The sequence below is a fragment of the Mustela nivalis genome, assembly GCF_964662115.1.
Source record: "Mustela nivalis genome assembly, chromosome: 19".
In the NCBI taxonomy this organism is placed as follows: Eukaryota; Metazoa; Chordata; class Mammalia; order Carnivora; family Mustelidae; genus Mustela; species Mustela nivalis.
In genome coordinates this window covers 19,780,761-19,801,110 of record NC_139038.1, presented here as the reverse complement: position 1 = coordinate 19,801,110, position 20,350 = coordinate 19,780,761, and the positions used below count along the sequence as shown (strand labels likewise).

Below are 20,350 nucleotides of genomic sequence, written 5' to 3'. Positions count from 1 at the left end.
GAAAAATGTTAAACTTTCCATTTTCAAATAATTCAAATCTACAAAAAAGTTGCAAAAATCATACAGAAAATTCCCATATAGCCTTCTTTACGTGGCTTCCCCCTGTGGTAGTGTCTTAAGGACACTTTTGCATTAAAAAGGTTATTGGAGCTGTAGTTCTCTAACTATCAACCTGTTAATTGGAGTCTTAGAACTTTTCCCCCACTCATTCTCTTTTTCTCATCATTTCTGTTGATATAATCTGGGGTTTTAAAACTTAGGTTATTGCTATTTTTAAAAAATTATTTTTAATATTTTTCTTTCTGATTTTCAACATTGTTTGCAACTCAGACTTCATTGACTTTCCTCAGGATTTAGTGCCCTCAGTTTCTTTTTTTTTTTTTCTTAATATATTTTTTTATTTATTGGACAGACAGAGAGAGAGAGAGAGATCACAAGTAGGCAGGGGGGTGGGAACAGGCTCCCTGCTGAGCAGAGAGCCCGATGCGGACTCTGGGATCATGACCTGAGCCAAAGGCAGAGGCTTTAACCCACTGAGCCACCCAGGCGCCCCCCTCAGTTTCTTTATACTGTGATCCAGTTGGGTACAGAGAGCATTTGGGTATATATTCCAAATAACTTGAATCATATACCATTTCATGGTCAAAAAAAAGGAAAGAAGGAAACCCATGAGCGGTAATGATCTGCACCTGGTACTGTGATGAGGTCAGAGCCCGCACTTGTTTGGTGGGGAGCCTTTCCGGTGACAAAGAGTGTACACCCTGAGCCCAGGTGTACAACTTCTATTCTGACAGTAACATATACCATGTGTTTTTCAACTGCTTTCTTGGGTATTCGAGTTCAGACAATGTATTCGTTTTGAGAACCCCCACCAGTAAAAATAGACAAATATAACCCACCTGTGGCATGCCTGGATGGCTCAGTTGGTTGAGCATCTGACTCTTTTTTTTTTTTTTTTAAGATTTTTTTTATTGATTTGACAGAGAGAGAGAGAGAGAGACAGTGACAGAGGGAACACAAGCAGAGGGAGTGGGAGAGGGAGAAGCAGGCTTCCCACTGAGCAGGGAGCCCAGTGTGGGGCTTGATCACGGAGACCTGGGATCATAACCTGAGCTGAAGGCAGACGCCCAAGCATCTGACTCTTGATTGTGGCTCAAGTCATGATCTCAGGGTCATAGGATCAAGCCCCATGGTGGGCTCTGTACTCAGCGGGAGCCTACTTGGGAGCCTACTTGAGATGCTCTCTCTCCTTCTCCCTCTGTCCCTCCCCCATCCCCTGTGCACATGCTTTCTCTCTAAAATAAATAAATAAATCCTTAAAAAAATTTTTTTAGGAGAGCCTGAGTGGCTCAGTAGGTTAAAGCCTCTGCCTTCAGCTCAGGTCATGATCCCAGGGTCTTGGGATCAAGCCCCACATGGGGGAGGGTAGCGGTCTCTGCTCAGCGGGGAGCCTGCCACCTCCCCCCTTCCCCACCCGCTGCTGCCTGCCTCTCTGCCTACTTGTGATATCTCTCTGTCGAGTAAATAAATAAAATCTTTTAAAAAAAATTTTTTTTTAAAGTAACCCACTTGCTTTGTGAGAAAAATAGCAACCAGCCATGAGGAATAGCCATATTTAGGGACAGAGAAAGAAAGTGGATACAGTAAAGGAGGGAGAGAAGGAGCAGTAAAAGATCCAGGAATAAACCAGCAGAGCTCACATCATTCGGGGTTGTGTTCCCTTTTAAGAATTAAGGGTTTTAGAGATTTTCTAGGAGTTTATTGCTTTTCTTATTTCATAATTTGTTCATTACTTCATGTGTTGAATCAGAGTGCATACTAATCAATGTAATTTCCTTAAGATTGTTCGTGTTCTTGTCAATTCTTGATGGTAAACACATACAAGAATTTGATTTGATTAAACAAGTATCACTATTTCTGCATTTGTCAGTCAGTTTTTAATGTGTAACAGAATCTCTCCAACTCAGTGCTTTAGAAAACTTCCACTTTAGAACAGCTCACAATCTAGATACACAAGTTGCTCAAGGTTCTGTGTGAGTGGAGAGTTTGGGCTGGGCTTAGCCGGTTGGTACGTCTGCTGGGGCCAGGTATAGCTGATATCCCCTTAGGTTCACTATATGTGGACAGCAGGCAAATAGGATGCCTCATTGTATTGCACAGGGCCTCCCCTCCAGTTGCAAGCTAGCTTGGGTTCATTCCCATGATGGTTTAGGTTTCCAGGCAAGAGAGCCAGGGCCCCTGTGCAAGTGATTTTCAAAGCTTCTGCTTGCGTCAAGTTTGCTACTGTTCCCTTGGCTAAAGCGAGTTCTACAACTAACCCCGATACCTGGGGAAGGAAGAGTCTCTGCATCTGGAGTGAAAGAGTCTGCTGTGTCACCTTGTCACCATGTGCAGGTGTGGTGGTGGGGGGGTCTTATTTTCATTTAAATTAAGTTATTTAACATACAGTGTGTTATGTGTTACTAGTTTCAGAGATGGAGGTCAGTGATTCATCAGTCTTCTGTAACACCTGGTGCTCATTACATCCCATGCCCTCCTTGGGGTCCATTCCTCAGTTACCCCCTCGCCCCACCTCCATCCCCTCCAGCACCCTCAGTTTGTTTCCTATGATTAAGAGTCTTTTAGGGTTTGTCTCTCTCTGGTTTCATCTTACTTTATGTTTTCCTCTCTTCCTGTATGATCCTCATGATCCTTTCTTCCTCTCTTCCTGTATGATCCTTTGTTTCTTAAATTCCACATATGAGTGAGATCATATGGTAATTGTCTTTCTCTGATTGATCTAGTTCGCTTAGCATAATACCACTAATTCCAGGGCACCTGGATGGCATAGTCTGTTCATCATCTGCCTTCAGCCCTGCCTTGGGAATCCCTGCTCAGTGGAGAGTCTGCTTCTCCCTCTGCCTCTCTGTTCCCCCTGCTTCTGTTTTTTCTCCCTCTCAAAAAAATAAACTATTTTTTAAAATACCATCTGGTTCAGCCACATTATTGCAAATAGCAAGATTTCATTTTTTTGTTGGCTGAGTAGTGTGTGTGTGTGTGTCTGTCTGTCTTTCTGTGTTGTCTACATGACATCTTCTTTATCCATTCATCTGTCGGTGCACATCTAAGCTCTTTCCATAGAAAGAGCTATTTTGGCTATGGTGGACATTGCTGCTATAAATATTGGGATGCAGGTGCCCAGTTGGATTGCTACATTTGTATCTCTGGGGTAAATCTCCAGTAATGCAATTCCTGGGTTGTAGGGAAGCTCTACCTTCAACTTTCTGAGGAACCTCCATACTGTTTTCCAGAGTGCCTGCACCAGCTTGCATTCCCACTGACAGGGTAGGAGGGTTCCCCTTTTTCCACATCCTTGCCAACATCTGTCGTTTCCTGAGTGGTTAATTTTAGCCTTTCTGACCAGTGTGACATGGTATCTCTTTGTGGTTTTGCTTTGTATTTCCCTGATGCCCCGTGATATGGAGCATTTTTTCATGTGTCTGTTGGCCATTGGAATGTCTTCTTTGCAGAAACGTCTGTCCATGTCTTCTGCCTATTTCTTGATCAGATGATTCTTTGGGTGTTGAGTTTGGGAAGTTCTCTGTAGATTTTGGATACTGTCCCTATCTGACACGTCTTTTGCAAATACCTTCTTCCATTCTGCCAGTTGTCTTTTGGTTTTGTCGACTGTTCCCTATGCTGTGCAAAATCTTTCTATCTTGATGAAGTCCCGGTAGTTCATTTTTGCCTTTAGTTCCCTTGGCTTTGGAGACGTGTCTGACAAGACGTTGCTGCAGATGAGGTCACGGAACTTGCTGCCTGTGTTCTCTACACTTTTGATAGATTCCTGTCTCATGTGGAGGTCTTTCGTCCACTTTGAGTCTATTTTTGTGTATGGTGTAAGGAAATAGTATAGTTTCATTCTTCTGCATGTAGCTGTCCAATATTCCCAGTACCATTTGTTGAAGAGACTCTTTTTTCCATTGGATATTCTTCCCTGCTTGGTCAAAGGTTAGTTGACCATAGAGTTGAGGGTGTATTTCCAGATTCTGTATTCTGTTTCATTGATCCATTTGTCTGTTTTTGTGCCAGTACTCTCTGAATGATTACAGCTTTGCAGTAGAGCTTAAGACTGGGATTGGGATGCCACCAGCTTTGGTGTTCTTTTTCAACACTCCTTTGGCTGTGTGGAGTCTTTTCTGGTTCCAGACAAGTTTGGGGATTATTTGTTCTATCTCTGTGAAAAAAAAGTTGATGGTATTTTGATAGGGATTGCGTTGACTATGTAGATTACTCTAGATAGCATAGACATTTTAACAATATTTGTTCTTCCAATCCATGAGCATGGAACATTTTTGCATTTCTTTGTGTCTTCCTCAGTTTCTTTCCTATAAGTGTTCTGCCGTTTTTGGAGTACAGATCCTTTACCTCTTTGGTTAGGTTTATTCCTAGGTATCTTGTGGTTTTGGGTGCAATTGCAAATGGGATCGACTCCTTAGTTTCTCTTTTTTCTGTCTCCTTGTTAGTGTATAGAAATGCAACTGATTTCTGGGCATTGATTTTATATCCTGCTACTTTGCTGAATTCCTGTATGAGTTCTAGCAATTCTGGGGTGGAGTCTTTTTTGGGTTTTCCACATAGAGTATCATGTCCTCTTTGCCCTTTCTTTCTTTCTTTCTTTCTTACTTACTTTTTTAAAGATTTTATTTGTTTATTTGATAGAGAAATCACAAGTAGGCAGAGCATCAGACGGAGGGAGAGGGAGAAGCAGGTTCCCTGCTGAGCAGAGAGCATCATCAGGACTCGATCCCAGGACCCTGAGTTGAAGGCAGACACGTAGCCAACTGAGCCTTGCCGGCACCCCTGCCTTTTATTCTTTCTGTTGTCTGTTGTCTGATTGCTGAGGCTAGGACTTGTAGTGCTATGTTGAACAGCAGTGGTGATACTGAACATCCCTGTTGTGTTCCTGACCTTAGGGGAAAAGGGAAAGGCTCTCTTTTTCCCCATTGAGAATGGTATTCACTGTGGGCGTTTCATAGATGGCTTTTATGATATTGAAATTTCACACTGTGAAATTTTGATCAAGAAAGGATGCCGTAGTTTGTCCTATGCTTTTTCTGCCTCTGTTGAGAGGATCATATGGTTCTTGTCCTTTCCTTCATCTATGTAGTCTATCCCTATTGATTGATTTGCAGACATCAAACCACCCTTGCATCCCAGGAATTAAATTCCACTGGTCGTGGTGAAGAATCGTCTTCATGTACCGTTGGATCCTATTAGCTAGTATTTTCGGGAGAATTTTTGCATCCATGTTCATCAGGGACATTGCTCTGTAATTCTCCTTTTTGGTGAGGTCTCTGTCTGGTTTGGGGATCAAGGTAATGCTGGCCTCATAGAAAGAGTTTGGAAGGGCTCCTTCCATTGCTGGTGTTTGAAACAGCTTCGGAAGATTGGGTATTAATTCTCGTGTAGCTCGTTGGTAGAATTTCCCCTGGGAAGACTTCTGGCCCTGGACTTTGGTTTGTTGGGAGATTTTTGATTACTGCTTCAGTTTCTTGGCTGGTTATGGGTCTGTTTAGGTTTTCTGTTTCTTCCTGGTTCAGTTTTGGTCGTGTATCTATCTCAGGGATGCATCTGTTTCTTCCGGATTGCCCAATTTGTTGGCATATAGATGCTCGTAATACGTCCTTACGGTTGTTTGTATTTCTTTGGTGCGGTTGTGACGTCTCCTCTTTCATTCATGATTTTGTTTATTTGGGTCCTTGCTCCTTTTTGTTTTGATCAGTCTGTCCAGGGGATTATCGATCTTCCTAATTCTTTCAAGGAGCGAGCTCCTAGTCATTGATCTGTTCTCCTGTCCTTTTGGTTTTATTATATTGATTTCTGCTCTACTCTTGAGTGTAGGCTTCATTGGCTGTTCTTTCTCCAGTTTCTTTAGGTGTCAGGTTTGGTTGTGTATCTGAGATCTATCTTGTTTCTTGAGAAAGGCTTGTATTACTAGATACTTCCCTCTCTTTGTTGCATCCCCAGAATTTTGCACAGTTATGCTTTCATTTTCGTTGGTTTCCCTGAAGTTTAAAATTCTTCTTTAGCCTCCATGTATTTGAGTTCTTTCCAACTTTCCTCTTGTGATTGAGTTCCAGTTTCCAATCATGGTGGTCTGAAAATAGGCAGGGAATGATCCCAGTCTTTTGGTACCAGTTGGGACCTGATCTGTGTCCCAGTAGGTGTTCTGTCCTGGAGAATGTTCCACGTGCACTCGAGAAGACTGTGTATTCTGTTGCCTTAGGGTGGAATGCTCTGACTGTATCTGTGAAGTCCATCCGGTGCTGTGTGTCATCCAGAGCCCTTGTTTCCTTGTTGATCTTCTGCTTAGACAGTCAGTCCTTGGCAGTGAGGGCGTGTTAAGGTCCCTGACGATTATTGTATTATCACCAGTGTGTTTCTTTAATTTTGTTATTAACTGGCTTATATAATTGGCTGATCCCATGTGAGGGGCATGAATATTTACGATGGTTAGATCTTCTTGTTGGATAGACCCTTTATGATATAGTGTCCTTCATCATCCATTATTGGTCTTTGGGTTCATCTCTATAAGTCTGATACAGGGATTGCTATCCTAGCTTTCTTTGGAGGTCCGTTAGCATGGTAAATGGTTTTCCACCCCCTCACTTTGAATCTGGAGGTGTCTTTGAGTCTAAGATGAGTCTCTTGCAGACAGAGATTATCGATGGTCTTGCTTTTTTTAAAGATTTTATTTATTTATTTGACAGAGATCACAAGTAGGCAGAGAGGCAGGCAGAGAGAGAGGAGGAGGCAGGCTCCCTGCTGAGCAGAGAGCCGGATGCGGATGCGGGGCTCAGTCCCAGGACCCTGGGATCATGACCTGAGCCGAAGGCAGAGGCTTTAACCCACTGAGCCACCCGGGTGGCCCTCCATGGTCTTGCTTTTTTATCCAGTCTGGTATCGGTGAGCCCTCAGAGGAAAGCAGTCAATCACTCCTATCTCCCTGGTCTCCAACCACACTCCATCCTCATCCAGCCTGTGACCGAGCATTTCTATCTCAGGCACATGATCCCTTTCAAGTCTGCAAACTGTGCCGACTCCTGCAGTGTGCACCCGTGCCACGCCTCCCAGGGGAGGAAGGGGGTTCTTGTGGTGGTTCTGCTGCTTCCTGGGCCCCTAGTCCGGGAGCAGTCACCTGACCATGCCTTGGTTCACAGTTTCTAGCAACCCCAAGCTGAGAACCCCCTCCTGGGCTCTCTGATTGCAGCCGTCTTCCCTGCTCCGATGCCCAGGAGCTCTGCCACACTCAGGCACCCCCAGGATTCTGCCCTGCTTCACCACCGGAGCTCCTTTCAGGCAGGGACATCCTGGTGAGCCAGGACAGACGTCTGAAAGTTCCGATTTTGTGCTCTGCTGCTCTGTCACTTTGTGGTGCCGGTTTATGGAGGCTCCCCCAACCCCCACGGTTTATCTTCCGGTATGTTGCCTCGGATTCACTTCTCGGCACCTCCTACCTTGCAGAAAGGGGTCCCTTTCCTATTTGTAGAGTTGCAGCTATGCTTCGATCTCCGGTTGAGTTTGTGGGTGTTCAGAATGATGTGATAGCTCTCTAACTGAGTTCCTGGGACCAGCCAAAACCAAGGTCTCCTACTCCTCCACCATTTTGGACTATCGGGGGTAGGGGAAGGGGAGAATTTGTAGCTATGTCTCCACAACACCACGTGCCTTTAACACTGTTTCAGAAGCGAGACAAATCCTTGCTCATTGCTCACCTTTTTACAGTCTGAAACTTTGGGTCACGATGGTGTTCTACATCTATTAGTACATTGACTGTTGATGTGCTTGTTCAGTGTGTCTTGTTTTCCTGGGGTGTGAAAAACAGAGTTTTACTGCCCCACCAGTACTGCCCCATGGGTGCCATTAGAGAGTCCCATTTTTTTTAGTGTGTACTTGACATCTATCTATCTTTCTTTCTTTCTTTCTTTCTTTCTTTCTTTCTTGGCGGGGAGAGCTTGTGTGCAGGGGGAGGAGCATAGGGAGGGGAAGGGGAGAATTTCCAGCAGACTCCCCACTGAATGGGGAGCCCGATGTGGGCTTGATCTCACTACCCTGAGATCATGACCTGAGCCAGGTGCTTACCCAGTGGAGCAACCCGATCATCCCTAGAGAGTCCGTTTGATGAATACATGTGGATGTGCCTTTTTTCTTCTCTTAAGATTGCCAACACTCCTGATTGCCGAATGTGTGCTGGTTTATATGACTCCGGAGCAGTCGGCCAGCCTTCTCAAGTGGGCAGCCAGCAGTTTTGACCCCGCCATGTTCATAAACTATGAACAGGTAAGTGGGAGCGTGAGACATTTGCTTTCTGCCTCTATTTCCGTGGTGGCTCAACACTCTCTGAGCAACCTCAGTATGTTTTCCCGCTTCCTCTTTTCCTTCTGCCTCTGCCCACTCACATACCTCCTTTTTCATTGATTCTGCCAGTGCCCAGCATCCCTGATTTCTTTCTTTTTTTTAATTTCACAGACAGATCAAAAGTAGGCAGAGAGGCAGGCAGAGAGAGGAAGGAAAGCAGGCTCCCTGCTGAGCAGGGAGCCTGATGCGGGGCTCCATCCCTGGGTCCTGGGATCATGACCTGAGCCGAAAGCAGAGGCTTTAACCCACTGAGCCACCCATGTGCCCCCTGATTTCTTGATTTCCAGCAAACTTACAGCCAGAGTCTTTGAAACTTCTGTCTTGGCCTTAATAGAAGTTTCTTGAGTTCTCCTTTTATCATTGCATTTACTGTAGAATCAGACCTTGGTGAAGGGAATTTGGGCTGTCCTATGGGTGGAGGGGTAGCCGACTCCGATTCCTTCAGAGGCAGGAGTGATGCACATGGATCAAGTTGGCCAGTGTAAGGCAGGCAGGAGTGGTGAGGACTACGGTGAACCCGAGTGTCCATGTCCCATCTGATGGGACGGTCCCCCGCTCGGTGCCAGTTGCTTGTTACTGTGTGGGTGTGTGAGTTAGGGTTGAGAACTCTTTTTCAGGACTTTGGTCCAAGACCAGTCTTGGTTTTATTTGAGAATAAAATTTCCTGATTTCTGAGATCACTGGGTTTGCACCACTGGCTGCCTGTTTTTCTCTTCTGCCCTAGTGGAAAGGGTTATGCTTTCGAGGTTTAAAATTACTTAGCTTGGGTCTGAATCCTGGCTCTCGCTCTTATGCCTGGCTCAGTGACCTTCAGCAGAATTGCGTGGTGGTTGGGAGTCCATGCTCTGGAGGTAGACTGCTTAGCTGTGTGTCCTGGACAAGTTGAATAATCTCTCTGTGCCTGTCTCCTTATCCGAAAAATGGGAATAATAACAGTCCTGACTTCATAGGATTGTAATGAGGAGTGAGTGAGTTAATTTGTACAGGAGCGTTTATGGCACTGTCAGGCTGTCAGGCAGGCCTGAGCTGTTCTGGATCTCTTGGAGCCTCAGGTCTTTGTTGTTGTTTTAAAGATTTTATTTATTTATTTACTTATTTGTCAGAGAGAGAGAGAGAGATCGAGAGTACAAGCAGGCATTGGCCTTATAATGGTGGCAGGCAGAGGCAGAGAGAAGCAGGCTCCCTGCTGAGCAAGGAGCCTGATGTGGGACTCAATCTTAGGACCCTGGGATGATGACCTGAGCTGAAGGCAGCAGCTTAATGGACTTGGCCACCCAGGCATCCCCCAGGGCCTTGTTTTTAAAGGGAAAAACTTCTCTGGATTATTAAGAGAACTCATGAGATGATGTGTAGCTGTGGCCAATGACAAGCACTGAATACACGGTAGCTATTTTTTTTAAAAGATTTTATTTATTTATTTGACAGACAGATCACAAGTAGGCACAGAGGCAGTCAAAGAGAGAGAAGAGGAAGCATGCTCCCTGCTCAGCAGAGAGCCCAATGCCGGGCTCAATCCCAGGACCCTGAGATCATGACCTGAGGCGAAGGCAGTGGCTTTAACCCACTGAACCACCCAGGCGCCCCCACGCATGGTAGCTATTTTTATTGCTTTTATTTTGCTTTTACTGATTTTACTTTTTTTTTTTTTTTTTTTTTAGTCTCATTTTATTTTTAAATTTTATTACAGACAAGAGCTGTCAAGGCCTTGCCCACTACAACATACCTACGGACAGATCTAAGGCTAGACCTGGTTCACTCTTTTGACACCCTGTGCCATGTTCTTGTATAGGCCAGGTTCTTACAGAGGTGTTTCTTGGTTGAGTTTTCTTCCTTACCTCTTTTTAATTGGGGGCACTCCTCAGACTCAGTCTGCAGTCCTCATGAATGGGTATAACGGTAGCCAGCCTCATTTGTCTTTTCTGTAGATCCTGGGAATCTGTCTTTGCTTGCAGGATACTATGCCTGGGGAAAATGAATTCTGCTTGACACACATTGTGAGTGTTCATCTGGGTTTGTCTATCTTGTTTCATTCATGTTTTCTCTCTTTTTTTTTTTTTTAAGATTTTATTTATTTATTTGACAGAGATCACAAGTAGGCAGAGAGGCAGGCAGGGAAGAGGAGGAAGCAGGCTCTCTGCTGAGCAGAGGCCCTATGCGGGGCTCAAACCCAAGACCCTGGGATTATGACCTGAGCCGAAGGCAGTGGCTTTAACCCAATGAGCCGCCCAGGTGCCCCTCACTCGTGTTTTCTCTTATTCAACAGGATATGAATATAAAATTTGACCACAAATCCTATCACTTTGGGACTTTGGGCAGGCCTGGAGAGGTGCCATTGTCAACTCCATTGTCCAAGCCATCCCTAAAGTGATGCGGTTCCCACCTCCCATCCTCATTTTGTGAACAGAAACATTTAACTTAATTTTCTAACAAATGCAAACTCATTGGCATACTCACGTGTATTAAATATTCCCATGCCTTCCATGACTTTCTGATCAGTAGTTTAAAATGACAAAAACCGCATAAATGATGACCCTGTCAGTACTGATACAAGAAGATAGCAACTTTGTAAAATTTGCTGACTAGATATCAGGCACATCCCACAAGTTTTGCATGTGTTAACTTACTTGATTATCACAATAGCCCCCTAGGTTTTGTGGGTAAGGTGGCCGAAGCACAGAGAATTAGACAGTTTGCCCACAGCCACCCAGCCTCAAAGCTAGAAAGTGTCAGGCCAGGATTCCAACCCCAAGAGTGAAAGGATGAAGTGTGTGCTCACAGACACCCTTCGATCCTGAAAAAATAGTGGGCAGTGACCATTAGTGCCCCATGACCCTCACACATCCACCAAAAGAGAGTAATACTGGTTCTTGTCTGGCAACGTTGTCATGGAACTCTGGGAATCATTCTATATATTAAAGCAATGAAGTTTAGATACTTTATTTGTGACAGGGTAATAGCATATACCTTATGATAATGTACACTGTATTCTGTTTTGTGGCATTTGTGTGTATATACACTTTAGTAGTCTTTTAAACTGGTTTAAAATGGTTCTTAAGAAGTAACACTACATGCAAAATTTTTTTAAAAAATCAAATACTACAAAAGGATGGACAGGGAAAGGCAAGCCTCTCTCCTACCCTGGACTTTTGCCCTGTAACTTGGGAAGCGAAATGGCCAGATTCCAGAATTATTTTGTGCATATATAAATGTAGACAAAGGTTTTTTTTTTTTTCCTTAAAGGTAGATAGGAGCATATTCTACGCATTCCTCTGTACCTTACCTTTCAAGAGTTTGTTACCTATGAAATCATTCCATATCTGCGTCTGTGTCTATATCTACATGTATTACCTCTTTTTTTTCTGTTTTCATGGCCATGCAATATTCCATGAAATGACCATGCTGGAATTTCTTTGACAGGTGAAGGGCGTTTAAATCCTTCCCAGGTCCTTCCTGTTACACGTAATGCTGTCATAAACATTCTCGCACCCTTGCGAGCACGCATGAGTAAACCCACAGAACAGTGTGCTGGCAGTGGCGTGGCCACTTCCCAGGCCGAGCGCCGCCCATCCATTTGCCCTTGAGGCTGTCACAGTGTACGCCCTTGTCACCTCTGCATGCTGTGCCTGCAACCCAGTTCTGTGACCTGCCCTGGGTATCAACAGATGTCGGCCTTGACTGGTTAGAAATAGGGTCCTGATGTCTTAGTTTGCATATTCAAGAAGCAGAGAAACCCTTTTGGCTGTGTCCACCCTCCTCTTTCCCTTCCCAGGTGAACATGGATGACCGGTTTGGACAGATCATGATCGAGAACCTACGGAGGCGACAATGTGACCTGGCAGGAGTGCAGACCTGCAAGTCGTTAGAGTCACAGGTCAGAGAGTGGGGACTCTGTTGCCCTGAGCCACCCAGGGAAGGGCATCTTCCCTTCGCACATCTGAGAAGCTGGGGCTACACGGGGGCCACTAGTTCATCATGCTAGGGAAGGCCAAGTCCTCAGTGTGGAAAATATATGTGGACATTTTCTATACCCCAGCATTTAAAACTTTCATCATACAGATTTTCTAACAGTATGAAAGTACAGGGAATGATAAAAGGAACACCCTTTTTCCCATCAGCCCGCTTCAGTAATTCACATTTTGTCCAAATTGTTTTATTTATCCCCAGTTTGTGTTGGTGTTGTCATGGGAATATTTTAAGGCAAATCCCAGGTAAAATATCATTCTACCCATAAACCTTTCAGTATGAATTTCGTGCCAGTAAGGACTTTCTTACCCATGGGATCATACCCTTGCCACACCTCACAGATCAACCAGATCTCCTTCATAGCACCCTGCCCAGTGTGTGTTCAGATCTCCTAAATTGTTTAAAAAAAAAAAAAAATTATATAGTTGGTGTGTTTGAAACAGTATCCAAACATGGTCCAACCTTTGTACTTGACATTTCCTTTAAGTTTCTCAGAATCTAATAAACCTTTTTGTTAAAGATTTATTTGAGAGAGAGACAGAGACCGCATGAGCAGGAAGGGTGGGTTGGGGGAGAGAGAATCTCAAGCAGACTCCACACTGAGCATGGAACCTGAGTCGGGGCTCCGTCCCAGAACCCTTGAGATCATGGCCTGAGCTGAAACCAAGGGTCAGACACTTAACTGACTCCGCCACCCAGGCACCCCGCTGGAATCTAGTAGATTTTTCTAAATATCTTTTTTTTTTCCTGCCTCCATAAAATAGGTTAGATTTTACAGGTCTTCGTCACATTACCACTCGAATGCTTTCAAAACTGTTGCTCCTGGAGAAGTTTCTGTACTTCTCTTTAAATATACCTAGGGGACCTCTCTCCCATTGTAACAGTGCATGTTTGGTGTAGAAAATTGCAAAGTAAAGAGAAGGAAGGTAGGGGCCAAGATAGGCTTTCAAAAGAGGAGTCATCTAAGAGAAATTTTCATGTGCTTGAAGAGTGTCTTGGATTTGTACGCCAGTGCCTTGTACCTTCTCCGTTTCTCTCCACCACACATTCTAGAAAGAACGGCTCCTGTCGAATGGGTGGGAAACGGCGTCAGCAGTCGACATGATGGAACTGTACAGCAAATTGCCTCAAGCTGAAGTGAGCAGGTGCGGGATCAGCAGTAGTTAGCCTCACGGCGAACAGTTATGAATTAAAGGCATAACTCTCTTTAATGTAAAAAAACAGCAACAACAAATCCTCAAACCCTAACTAGACTTACTTTGAAAGAAGTTAATCTATTACAGACTAAACATTGATAGCACCTTGAGAGTAACTTATTAGCCACTTGCTGAGATAGGGTCCATGACAACACAGATTATTTTAGTCAGAATAAGCAGTCACACCTGTAACATTCCCAGAGCACCCTCTGGAAGTGGAAATTTTGCACAATCCCTCTGTTTTGGAGGAGGAGCAGAATGATGTTGTCCAAGGGCTTCCAAAGGGTCTGCTCGCAGATTTTTTTTTTTTTTTTAAGATTTATTTATTTATTTGACAGAGAGAGAGGGAGATCATAAGTAGGCAGTGAGGCAGGCAGGGGGAAGGGGAAGCAGGCTCCCCACTAAGCAGAGAGCCCCATGCGGGGCTCAATCCCAGAACCCCAAGATCATGACCTGAGCTGAAGGCAGAGGCTCACCCCACTGAGCCATCCAGGTGCCCCTTGCGCACAAATTCTTAAGCAGACTTCTCCCCTCATTATAAAATAAATTGTTCAAAATTTTAATTTAATTATAAAATAAATTGTTTGAAAACACATTTTAAGCTGCGTATGACATGCAGAAATTGCTGTTAATAAGTTGGGGTGTGTTTTTCTGTGTGTAAAAAAAGGTGAATATTTATTGATATATAGGTTCCTGGTTTTTGAATCAGTAGATTCATATTACATGCATTGGTCTATAAATCACCCTCCTCTTTTAGAAACTTAACAATTGATTTTATTTCTCTTCACATACCAATATATACCCACATATAGAAGGTTTCCAGGTCCTGTTCAATGATGCTTAGTATTTATATTGATATGTGGGTGAAGTAATTAGTGATAATAATTTTATAGTAGTTACAAATTTGCATCTAGAGCTGGGCGTTTAGTTGTGCCTTATTGTTTATTTTTGTTGTGCGTTAATTTCCCTGTTACAAACAACACTGTATTTATCTCTGGGCACTGTTAGTGCAAGCTTTAATTAAGTTCTTGTTTTATTGTTACTTTATGCTCCCTGGTTTGTGTTTCCTCTTGCCTGTGGGAACCTACAGGTGTAGGTCTTTTACAGGATAATTAGAATTTTAAACCTTGCTTCTCCACAGAAGTTGTTATTAATTTTTAGAAGGATCACTACTTTTTCCAAATACTTATATCAAGACCTTGAAGGTTTGTGAAAGAGATGTCTCCATGAGATCAGGTCTCTGTTTTCTGAAATCTTTCAGAATTTTCCTTGCTCACAAGCTGGTTTTCAAGGTGAGTCTTTTGAATAGCCCTGGTCAGGCATCTAAAATGGAAATGCTCTGGCAGCTCGTCTGGATGCCCCGGGAGGAGTCTCTAACTGTCAATAGCCATCACAGGAACCCATTTTTTCTAGGCCACCATTTGTCTCGTGTTTCCATGGCCTTGTATAGCTAGCACTGTGTATCCCTGCCAGAGATGGGATGGGCTTTGGTCCGTCTGCCCAAGGCCACAGAGCCCTCCCAGGTCTGAATACCTGGTAGTTTGTGTCTACATTTGCCAAGGGCTTCTGCTGGATACTATGTATAAAAAAATCTAAGGCAAGCCTGTTTCTTTAACAAATACAGAGCACCAGCTATGCCCCATGTACTTTCCTAAGCACAAGGCATACAACAGAGATCACAACAGACCAAAAGATATGCCTGCCTTGGAGTTCACGGTCGAGGGAACGGCTTCACAATCTAGTATTCTAAGAACTGAACTTGGTGCTAAGCATCCTGGAGCCGTCATTATGGTGTTGGTGTTTTGTAGAACTTGGTGTTAGGCAAATCTGCCTTGTGTGAATTCTGGTAAGAGGAGGTAGGAAGCAAGCCAAGTACGTTATGCTTAGTCACTCTCAGTTCAGATGTGATCCTTAGGCCTGCCCACCAGGACAGGAACAAAAACACAACACACAGAAACACATATAGCAAATGCACATACCTAAGCACTTCTCCCCACCGCCAGCCGGGACTAATGGCAGTACCTGCGTGTTAGCAGTCACTGTTGTGAATGGTGGGCATATGGATCATTTTAAATTTTCTTCTTAATACTTTTTGGAAGTGCCTGGAATTGCCCACAGTGTGCCCATATTTTAACAGAAACAAATGTATTAATCTATTTTACATGTTTTGCATATTTGTGTGTGTGTATGTTTTAAAGCTAATATTTTTAAATGCTTTTTTGAAAAAAAAATCATACCAGCACATTATAAAAGAAAATGTACAGAATAAAGTAAGGTAGAGTAAAAAGAAAAACCAGCCCTCCAATCCTGTTTTCCTCCCTCCCGGACTACTGCATCCTCTCAAGAGACAAGCACCATTACCAGTTTCAACTGTATTCTTACAGAGGAGACTTGTGTGTGTACACACATGTGGATCCCCCACTGTCCCTTTCGTAGATAACAGTGTGCCCTGCACATTCTTGACTGCACAGCTGCCATTTTGAACTCCATGATGAGTGGTAGAGGCTGTTCTGTGTCGATACATAGCGACTTTCCCATTCTTTTGGATAGCTACATATCCTATTGTGTGAATGTGCTTTAATTTATTTAACCCAGCTCTTCTTGCTTAAGGTTTTATGCTATGATGCTGCAGTGAATATTCTGGAATATACATCTTTGTACTCATAGGGTAAAAAAAAAGTTTTTTAGATTTTATTTATTTATTTGAGCGTGAGAAAGAGCAAGAGAGAGACCATGAGCAGGGGAGGGGCAAAAGAAGAGGAAGAAGCAGACTCCCTGCTGAGCGGGGCTTGATCTCAGGACCCCAAGATCATGACCTGAGCTGCAGGCAGACACTTAACCAACAGAGCCACCCAGGCACCCCTCACAGGGCAAAATCTTAAAGGCAGAATTGCTGAGTGGGGCACCTGGGTGGTTCATTTGTTAAGTGTCTTCCTGAAGGTCAGGTCATGATCCCAGGGTCCTGAGACTGAGACCCTAATCAGGCTCCCTGCTCAGTAGGAAGCTTGCTTCTTCCTCTCCTACTCCCTTTGCTTGTGTTCCTTCTCTTGCTGTGTCTCTCTCTGTCAAATAAATAAGCAAAATATTTTTTTAAAAGGCAGAATTGCTGGGGGCACCTGGGTGGATCAGTGGGTTAAAGCCTCTGCCTTCGGCTCGGGTCACAATCCTGGGGTCTTGGGATCGAGCCCCGCATTGGGCTCTCTGCTCAGCAGGGAGCCTGCTTCCCCACCCCCCGCTCTCTGCCTGCCTCTCTGCCTACTTGTAATCTCTATCTGATAAGTAAATTTTTAAAAATCTATAAAAAAATTAAAAAGGCAGAATTGCTTGGTAAGAGGGTGTGCATTTTCAGCATCGATAGAGGAGATCAAGTTGCTGGACAGAGAGGTTGTACCATTTTGTAATCTGACTGGTAAACACAGAACAGCAAGTATCTTTCCCCCATGTCCTTGCTAAAGTGCATATCAGCCTTCTTTTGATCTTCGTCAATCTGATAGTTGAAAAAGTATCTCATATTTTAATGAGATTGAGAGCGTCTTATTTTTCTTTTCTGGTGAATATGTCTTTTACCTGTCTTTTAAACCTGAGTTTTTTAAAAGTTTTTCTCATGAAGTTTAACAACTCTTTACAGAGAAAGGAAATCTACCCTTTGTCATTTGTGTTGCAGTTTTTTTTTCTAGTTTGTCATTTATCTTTTGACTTTGTTTATGGTATTTTTTTAAAATAAAGATCGCATCATAGGTACTGTATTGCACCATGCTTCTTTCCTCTTAGTATAAGACGAACACTTTTCCATATCCATAAACTTCAGCTTGCCATCTTCATTTATAATTGTAGAACTTGATGTTGCCCTACTTTTGTTCTCCCCACAGAATAGAGTCACTTGAGTTCCTGGATGAAATGGAGCTTCTCGAACAGCTCATGCAGCATTACTGCCTTTGTTGGGCAACCAAAGGAGGACATGAACTCGGTACATGATTTTACTTCTGTTGATTTGCCCTAGAAATGGGGACCTTTTGACTCCAAAGCACCGTGAGACATACCTGGAAAGAACTGGCGTATCAGACACGTGTGTCCATGAGCAGTAGGTGGAAAATGAGCTGTCATGTCCTCTATTTTTATAGCACAGAAAGCAGGTGAATTGTTCAGACAGTTCCATAGACAAACCCATAGCCCTTTAGAGGTATCCTCTGACATTTCCTCTGTTGGAAGGGAAAACACCGTCAGAGTTTAGAGCAATCATCTTAATAAAAGTAACCAGTGTTTGTCTTTTGAATCACCTTATAACCAGGTTTACTAGAGGTCAGGCACGCAAATTGTCCAGCATGTCTCCAGCAAACCCATGTAACTGCGGGTCGAGTTTCTCCCCTTACCTTCTGTGATGAAGGTGACGTCCCCTCACCTGGCAGAGGGAGGCTGTGGCGTGAGCATGGATCCTTGTTCAGTGTTACTCGCTTCTTCAGTCTCAACCCAGTTGCTCCTTTCCAACTGCCCTACATGGGTCTTGCTTCCTCCAGGGTCCTCTCTTGGGCATTTCCCCGGCCCCGTGGAGACCATTTTAGATCCCAGTGTAGCCTCAACTGGAGTGGCCCCCCTTCAGGTGTCCCGTGGGCACTGCCCTGCAGACTAGCCCAAAGACATACAGCCTTAGGCAGGGAGTCCAGACAAAATACAGAACATGACACAGCAGGGGCGGCTCCTTGCAAACATTCCATGCTGACACGAGGCTGTTAATTACCCCCCTGGGGCTTAGTGTTCCAGTAGTTTATAGATTTACCCAGCAGTTCAGCCCACAAAATCCTTTTAAATTTGTCTTTTTATTTGAAAGAATTTTTTAGTGGGGTTTTATATTGTTGTCTGCCCCCCCCTCCAGTTTTTAAAACGTCATTTTTTTTTCTTTTTTTAAGATTTTATTTGACACAGAGAGACACAGCGAGAGAGGGAACACAAGCGGGGGTGTGGGAGAGGGAGAAGCAGGCTTCCTGCCAAGGAGGGAGCCCCATGCAGGGCTCGATCCCAGGAATCTGGGATCATGACCTGAGCTGAAGGCAGATGCTTAATGACTGAGCCACCCAGGCGCCCCAAACTGTCATTCTTAATAGAGACTTTGGAAACATCTAAAAAGTCCAGTGAAGAAAAAAGAAATCAGCTGCATGTCACTCAGAGATGACCTCTGGTAACTTTTTCCTTCCACTCTTTTTCTAGCAATTTTTTGTTTTTAGCAGAATTGAATTTCTGTGCTTATGTATTTGGAGTCCTGATCTTTTCCACTTGCTATCATAACAGCCTTTTTCCCTCGCAGTGAGAAAATCTCATGAGAATATAATTTTCTTGGCTTATAAAGCTTCTGTCATGACACTATGCCCGAACCGACTCAACTTTGCCACACTTCTGGAAATGTAGTCTGTTTATAATTCTATTAAGCTTATTCTTGTTTTTATAAATTAACAACACCCAACAACACCCATTTTTGTGTCGGGGGCTGCTTTGTGGCAGCTGTATGTGCGAGGTGCGGATCGTCCTGTCTCCGCATTTGCTCAGGGTCCATTGCGGAGTGGGTAGACTTCCAGCCTTAACCGCAGAGCCCGTAAACCGTGGCAGTGCTTTCTGAATCCCTTCAAAATCCCTGTAAACACAGCCTCGTCCAACTGCTTGCTTCCTTGTGGATGATGTCCTCTTACACTCGGGAGCGCAGAGCTGCGGCGAGGAGGTATCCAGCAGGGCCTCATTCTCCCACTTCTGTCTGCCTGTGCTGCTCTCTGGTGTGCATCTCTTAACAGCATCTGTGTGCTTCCTTCCCTCAGGTTTGAAGGAAATCACTTACTGATCTGTTGGAGGCCCATGCTGAGCTGGCAGCTGAAGTCACTGACCTTCCCAGAGTCGCTGGGCTGCATTTCCCGGGTGGTGGCCGGACCTGGCCCGTCAGCCTCATCCCACACCCTGAGAAGCCTCAGCTCCTCGGGCTGCCACACCCCTTTCTGTGCCCGTTGACTTATGGTTGAAATAAATCTCATTTGTTGCCAATCACCCACGCGTTGGTCCTCCGCCGCTCCCCACTGCCCTGGGTGGGCTCTGGTACCAAAGATCCCAAATCTTCCTCCAGCCTTGGCTTGCTCCCCACTGCCCTGGGTGGGCTCTGATACCAAAGATCCCAAACCTTCCTCCAGCCTTGGCTTGCTCCCTATGAGTCAGTCTGAGCTCAAGCCCTGGTGTCCACATGAGCGTTTACCTTGACCCAGGCCTCCACCCAAGGCCAGAGCTCTTCTCCGCTCCTGTCTCTGCCCTGGCCGGGACCTGCCCTGGTCGGGACCAGGTCCTTCTTAGTTTATTGCAGCCGGCTGAATGATGACCCCTAAAATGTCTGCTCCTGTCCCTCAAACCTTTGAATGTGTTACCTCATATGGCGAAGGAGGTCTGCAGGTGTGATTAAGCTAAGGACCTTGAGATGGGGAGATTATCCCAGGGTATCCGGTAGGCCCAGTGCAATCGCAGGGTCCTTACAAGGAGGGGGGGTGGAGGAGGACAAGGAGGTGTGCTGACGGACTTAGAGAGGAGCAGTGCATGTTGGAAGTGGCAAAGGGGCCAAACCAGCCATGCAGGTGGCCACCGGATGCTGGGAAGAGCTAGAGAACAGACTCTTGGGGCCTCCAGAGGGAACCAGCATTACCAACAACTTGAGACCACTGAAATGGATTCCAAGTTTCTGGCCTCTTGAACCATAAGAGAATGTTAGTGTTTTAAGCCAAAAGGTTTGTGCTGATCTGTTACAGGAGTCACAGGATACTAATGGAGTT

General features: G+C 44.6%; 1 protein-coding gene across 4 annotated transcripts in view; it reads left to right on the top strand.

Annotated features, from left to right (window-relative positions):
* LCMT1 (leucine carboxyl methyltransferase 1) overlaps window positions 1-19,580 on the top strand; it is a 56,259-nt gene extending 36,679 nt beyond the window's left edge. The window contains exons 7-12 of one of the 4 annotated variants that reach the window (XM_082714715.1): window positions 8,202-8,322; window positions 10,326-10,394; window positions 12,170-12,271; window positions 13,417-13,508; window positions 17,429-17,526; window positions 19,361-19,580. In XM_082714715.1, coding sequence (XP_082570841.1) covers window positions 8,202-8,322; window positions 10,326-10,394; window positions 12,170-12,271; window positions 13,417-13,508; window positions 17,429-17,526; window positions 19,361-19,383 — 505 coding nt within the window. In that variant the 3' untranslated portion in view covers window positions 19,384-19,580. The remainder of the gene's footprint in view (window positions 1-8,201; window positions 8,323-10,325; window positions 10,395-12,169; window positions 12,272-13,416; window positions 13,509-17,428; window positions 17,527-19,360) is intronic. The other 3 variants (XR_014306499.1, XM_082714716.1, XR_014306498.1) reach the window with 3 other exon arrangements.
* Window positions 19,581-20,350: the final 770 nt, after the last annotated feature.